Source organism: Phoenix dactylifera, chromosome 9, assembly GCF_051530095.1.
Source record: "Phoenix dactylifera cultivar Ajwa chromosome 9, Ajwa_hap1_PhDact_Kaust_v1.1, whole genome shotgun sequence".
Classification (NCBI taxonomy): Eukaryota; Viridiplantae; Streptophyta; class Magnoliopsida; order Arecales; family Arecaceae; genus Phoenix; species Phoenix dactylifera.
Window position 1 is genome coordinate 22,801,831 of NC_143198.1, and position 6,661 is coordinate 22,808,491.

General features: G+C 39.9%; 1 protein-coding gene across 4 annotated transcripts; it reads right to left on the bottom strand.

The window, feature by feature from the left end:
• Positions 1–599: 599 nt before the first annotated feature.
• On the bottom strand, positions 600–4,728 carry LOC103712627 (pentatricopeptide repeat-containing protein At2g18520, mitochondrial-like). 4 transcript variants are annotated; one of them, XM_008799197.5, is made up of 2 exons: positions 3,466–4,728; positions 600–1,144 (listed from the first exon to the last, which is right to left on the bottom strand). In XM_008799197.5, exon 1 carries the CDS (start codon positions 4,642–4,644, stop codon positions 3,475–3,477), a length of 1,170 nt encoding a protein of 389 aa, XP_008797419.4. In that variant the 5' UTR covers positions 4,645–4,728; the 3' UTR covers positions 600–1,144; positions 3,466–3,474. The 4 variants fall into 4 exon arrangements, with proteins under 4 accessions (XP_008797419.4, XP_008797418.4, XP_038975621.3 ...); XM_008799196.6 differs by having other exon boundaries at positions 600–1,229; XM_039119693.3 differs by having other exon boundaries at positions 600–1,309.
• Between the last annotated feature and the right edge of the window lie 1,933 nt (positions 4,729–6,661).

Here is a 6,661-nt window from a genome sequence, read left to right on the forward strand (position 1 = left end):
TACATTGAAAAAATAGTACCTTTTGGATTCGAAGGCAGAAAGAACAGACACTTAGACTGATTGCATGTTCTTCCGTGAATCTAAGATTATTTCTTTTTTGAACAAAGAGAATCTGAGATTCTTGGATGTTGAAAAATGTAAACTAGATATGGATAAATGGATCACACAAGGTTATGGTTTTTACTAAGGCATGGAGAGACCTTGCACATTGTTCTCCGGAAAATTTCTGGAATGGCAACTAATGATTGCATAATTTAGATCTCCGTGAGTGGGAATGAATTTTGATAACAATAATGATGAGGTATGATCTCTGCAATTGAAGTAAATGAAGCTCAGCATTTCCTATTCAAAGGATATCGAGCTGTCTCGCTCCCTGGCTAAATTAGCTGCTTTTGCCAAACTTTCACCTTCCCCAGAATTTTCCCTCCATTTAGAACAGAGGTCCAGTTGCTCATCTCAAGTAAAACAAATAAACTGTAAACTTTTGTCATTTTGTAGAGAAGCATGTGTCACTTCCTTAAATATCTTCTAACAAAACCATTCCCTGAGCCATATCCCATATTAGATAACCAAATGACAATAAAACATCTACGGCATCCTGGAACTGTTAGATGATTGTTCTCAAAAAATGTGACAGATGTTCATAGAAAGTAAAATTAAAGAGCTTTCATTTAGAAAGAACAGATATTAAGAAGAAATGCTGCAGGCGAACATCTAAATTTGACTATAGAATGGACACGACAATAATCTCAGAGATCACCAACTACATGCCTACACTAACTTATGCAGCAAGGGTTCCCACAGAAGGAGCATCATGTATATGTAAAAAAACAAAAAATGAAGAAAGTCATTTCCTTTTCTGTAGAACAATGTCTGATTAGATTCCAAAGCATCAAAACAACAAGATGCTAACAGCACATAGTTCATAGTACATGAATTATCACGATGAGGAAATGGATTTACCTATGAGACTAAAGATAAGGAAGGCATCCTCAGGTCCTTTCCTTTTGTAAATCCATGAGTTTCTGAGCCTTCACTACAAAATATTAAACAGCCCATCCACCACCCCCCTGCAACACTTGAGAGCCAGGTCGAGCTCCCCAAGCCCGTAGAGACTGCGGAACAACGTACCGAAGGCCCTTTACTGGAAGTGCAATTACTCTTCATCAAAAATCCAGCCAAGAAGCTGATCTTGTGGTACAATCAAGCAGAATAGCAGATTATTGAGCCTGCAAAGGCTAGGGATCGGTAAAGCGAAGGTCCTTTACTGGACGTGCCATTACTCTTCATCGAAAATCCAGCAAAGAAGCTGATCTTGTGGTATAATCAAGCAGAACAGCAGAGTATTAACATCCATTTCTATCTTATTGTCATGATCAGTCAATGGATCAACAGGTCAGTGGATTATGTCAGCAAATTAAATCAAAAGTTGACCTAAGATAGTTTAGGCATTGATAGAACTGCTACAGATTCCCAACAGGGCATCTTGGAATTCCTTCCTTTAGTTGAGGTCTCAAACAATGTCAAAAATGTTTATAGTACTACAAATAAAGAGCTTTTACTTAAAAGGGAAATATATGGTAAAGATACAGAGATAATTAAAAACAGACCTAAGTTGAGCAAAGTTCTAAACTAAAATGCAGTTAAAGCAAACCTCAATGATCACCAATTAAACACCAATGCTAACTAATGCAAGTAAGATTGCCAGAAAAGGAACATCATATGCTTGTTAATGGAAAAAATTGTTTTTTAATAGAACAATATCTGATTAGGTCCCAAGCATCAAAACTGCAAATCTAATGCCTCATAATTCACATAACATGAATTACAACAATGAGAAGATGGATATACATATGAGACTCACGATGACAAAGGCATCCTCAGGTCCTTTCATGAATAATAATCATTTGCCCAAGCTGCGCAAGAGCTTCTTAGGCTCCTCCAATTTAGACACCTTAACCAGCCCATCCACCACCCCCTGCAATACTGCCACATCCACAACAAGCTGGTGGCTCATACTATGACTATCATTACTACAAATGAGAGCCATGTCGAGCTTTGTAGCCTTACAAAAGCTGGGGATCATGGTTTTAAAGGTCCCACAACCTCTTGGCTTCCTCCAAGTTCCCAACTTGGCAGGACCCTTTGGTCAGAGCATTGAAGGAGAACATGTCGGGCTTTGGTCCGACCCACCTCAATTCATCGATGAGCTCCACCGCATCTGAAGTCTACCCTTCCGAAACCTGAAGCTCTTTATATCCGGCAAGATATTTTTCTCACCCATTAAAGTCCAAATCATTTCAGCATTGGAGAATCTCTTGTTGAATAGAACCTGTCCGGGGCGGGGGGATTGAAGGAGATCAAATCAAGGGCAACCCCATCTTCTCCATGAGGCTGAATACATCAAATGCTGCATCAAGATTGCTTTTTTCGCAGGGGGCGTGGATGAGGATGTTGTAGAAGATGAGACTGGGGACTATAGAGGGGTCAGCAGAGGGGGTCTCCCAGAAGGCAGTGACCACTGGGTCAGAGTCACATGCATAATTTGTAAGTTAATCCAAAAGTTCACTTAAGTGACCAGAGAGATACTTGATCATTCACTCCTTAAACAATTCTGTTCTTCTTTTGGCAATAAAGTTGGGAGTTGGATCAATCTTAGTTATAAACTCTAAGATACATGGAACAGCATAATTTGCAATTGAAGCACTTCTTACATTTTTCAAGTAGTCTGGCATTGAATAAGAGTAAGTTCTTCTTGCTTTTTTTTCCATCTTATATTTTTAACAGGGACAACTAGCATCAGATTGAAGATAGCACTCCTCTTAGGCTTACAAGAAGGCAATTGCTTGTATGGTGCTTTTCAGAGAAATGTCCGGGTTTGGGTCCTCATGTCACAATGCATGAGTTAAGTGGATATAAGTGACCTTTTCCTAGTGGGAAAGATAAAAGAGCTCTAATTTCTAGATTAGATGGCCTATGGGTTACATGCTAATCAACTGATTGATAGAAAAGTCACAGACTTCCAACAGTGTTTCTTGCAACTTTTTCCTAAATGCTGGTTCTCAAGCAAGGACACAGAAATTCATAATGACCACAAAATAGAGAGCTTTAAATGAAAGAAAAAAGACAACAGATAGATGGACTAAAGACGGACCTAAGTCGATCAAAGATTTACATCAAGTTGCAAGCAACAACAATAACCTTGGAGAACGCCAAATGCATAGCAACACTAATTAGTGCAAGTATCTGCCGTCCTTTTTCGGGACAGGAACTATGTTGGCTAACCATTCGGGGTTTATCGTTCCTGAACAGAGAGCATCATATGTTCGTTAAAATGACGAGAGTTTTTTTTTCTATAAAACAATATCTGAGTGGATTGTTCCTTGCAGAGCATCAAAACAGCGAGAAACCAACTGCCTCATAATTCATAGAACATGAATTGCAACAATAGGAAATTGTATTTACCTGGGAGACTCAAGATGGGGAAGGCATTCTCAGGTCCTTTCGTGAATAATAATTCCTCCGCCCAAGCTCCACAAGCTTCTTAGCCTCCTCCACTCTCGACAACTTAACCAGCCCTTCCACCACCTCCTGCAACATTGACGCATCCACAACACAGCGGCGGCTCATGCTCTCGTTACAACATTTGAGAGCCAGGTCGAGGTCCCCAGCCTCACAAAGACTAGGGATCAGTGTCTCGAAGGTCCCCCTGTTGGGAGCACAGCCATTGTTCGTCAAATCCAGGTACAACCTCTTGGCCTCTTCCAAGTTCCCGTCTTGGCAGTGCCCTTTGATCAGAGCATTGAAAGAGAAAGTGTCGGGCTTTGGTCCAACCCGACTCAATTCATCGACAAGCTCCACTGCCTCCGAAGTGTTCCCTTCTGAAACCAGTGCTCTCAGCTTTGCATTGAAGCTCTTGATATCCGGCTCGATATTTTTCTCACCCATTAAAGTCCAAATTTTTTCAGTGTCGGAGAATCTCTTGTTTGAATAGAAACCATTCAAGAGAGTATTGAAGGAGATCAAATCAGGGGCGACCTCATTGTTCTCCATGAGGCTCAATACATCGAAGGCCGCATCGAGATCGCCCTTTTCACAGAGGACGCGGATGAGGATGTTGTAGGAGAAGACATTGGGGACAATGGAGGGGTCGGCAGCAGGGATCTCCCGGAAGGCTGCGGCCATTCGGTCGGAGTCGCCGGCGTCGGCGCAGGCGCTGAGGAGGGCGTTGAAGGACATGACGGAGCGGGGGCAGCCAAGGGCGGGGAGCTGGTCGAAGGTGGCAGCGGCGTTGGCGGCCATGCCGGCCTTGCCGTAGAGGGAGATGAGGCGGACGGCGAAGCCCTCGCGGGCGATATCGTCGGGGTAGCGCTTCTGTTCCTCGAGGATGGCCTCCACGGCGTCGGGGCGGCCGGCGGCGGCGAGGCGGCGGACGGTGATCTCGTAGATGCGGTGCTTGCAGCGGAAGCGGTAGGACTCGGAGGACTTCTTGAAGGCGGCGACGAGCTTGTCGGGGTTGTGCTCCCGGAAGAGGTAATTGACGGTGGTCTTCAGGCGCTTCGGGTAGGGATTAGGGTTAGGGTTTCCAGAGGAGGAGAAGAGGCGGGAGAGACATTGGGTAACGCGAACGAGGCGAGAGGACATTTTTTTGGCCTTCCGGTCCGGAGAGAGCGAGGGGAAGGGTTTAAGAGCTTGCAGTAGGGCTTAGGGCTGCAATTGATCGGATATTAGTATATTTATTTTTATATTTATTTTTTTATATAAATATAAATATAAATATTAATTTGATGTAAAAATTTATATTTATATTTATTTTAAATAAATATAGATATAAAATAAATATCAATAGTATAGTTATAAATATAGGTATAAAGCGAATAATTAATCTTTATCGCAACCGAAGCAAAGGTATTACTACGACAATAATAAACAAAGTTAATAACATACTAATATGATTATTTATTTTTAAAAAAATTATAAATATATATAAAATTGAATGAGGTTTACAAATAGAATCGAATATTCGGATACGAATCGGATAGTTGTTTATCCATATTTATATCTTTTTTTAATATAAATAAGAATATGAATATTAGTCTCAAATTTTTATCCATATCCGAATAGGTTCAAATACAGAAACGAATCCAAATGGATATTAATCCGATTCGCTTTTGCCCATGATCTTCTAGAGAGACTGATGGGCTTAAAAAAGAGTCAATTACTCACGAATAACTTTTACTCTTGACTAGTTGCATAAGAAAGGCTGACCTAAACATAATTAATTATTTAGACACAGGTTTTTAAAAATTCCAGCCTTTGCATAGGCAATGCGAGCACCAACATTTCAAAGGACAAACCCAGCCCTAGCATACTCGTTCATTATGTACAAAAGAACTATCAATATCAAGTTTTACAAAGCCTTGAGTGGAGAATGCCATCAAAACCCGCGTCGCAGCAGGTAATTGCTGAAAAGAAGTCTGGAGGCCTACACATATAAGCATGACACATACTAAATTTTCTCATTTTCCATAAGATAGAAGCAAAAAAAGCAGCCATACATGTGATCTAATTGAAAAATTATACTAATAATGCGTGTCATACTATATTCTTGTGTTATTTTCTTGTGGAGCATAAAATGATAGTTTTGATAGATTTAAGGTAGACAAACTTCGCGGTAATAATTATCATATTTGGAAAAGAAAAATCATCCATACTTTGACATATAGTAAGATCTTGTTTGTTACTGTCACCCCAAAGCCTGCACCAACCAATGATAAAGATATTGAGACCATTAAATTAAAAGAATAGCGGGAGGATCTTGGTAGTCATGCTAGCAAAACCAACTCATTCCTCTCTGGAATTTGCAATGCTGGGCGACAGGGTAATGGTCATGCCTTACTCAGGGATATCCAGAGCTTGGTGGCCGGCTGGAGATCGTTCCAGATGGCCTATGTATATCGGAAGGCAAACTCGGCAGCAGACTGGGTCGTCTCTTTTGTTGCTCACTACTCGGAAGAGATTTTATGGACGGAGATTGATTTCGCTCTCCTACCTTTATGTACTCTTATTCTTTAGCCTCTGATGCCAGATTGACGTAAATTACTGTAGCATATATATATATATATATATATATATATATATATATATATATATAGATATATATATATATATATATATATATATAAGAAATTTTGGAAGCCTTCGGGATCGAGTACGGGCCTATTTCTGAAACCAAATACAATTATTGATGTAGTACTAATAACAAAATATCTTTTCCAAAATAAATACCTAAGACATCATAAGTCATGTGAACAAAATAAAAAATTGATATTCATGGTCTTAGATGCTATACTAGCTGAATGTGGTGTTGATAATAACTGGTGGGTGGAATTAGGCACTACAAAGTATATGACTTATTGCAAAATTAATTTTTTCATTAGTAGAAAAACCCTTGGAAGAACATCACATATGGAACAATCCAGAACTTTATCTTAAAATACTAGACAGATGATATTTTTTAGATTTATTGGTTATATATAAGTATCCAAGATCCTATCGTTAGTTATTATATTTTTATGTAGCATTTTATGAGTGTGGGGGGAGAATGTTCAGGGTTATTAAAAATGGAGATTAGAGACGTATGTAGAAGAATGCTACCACC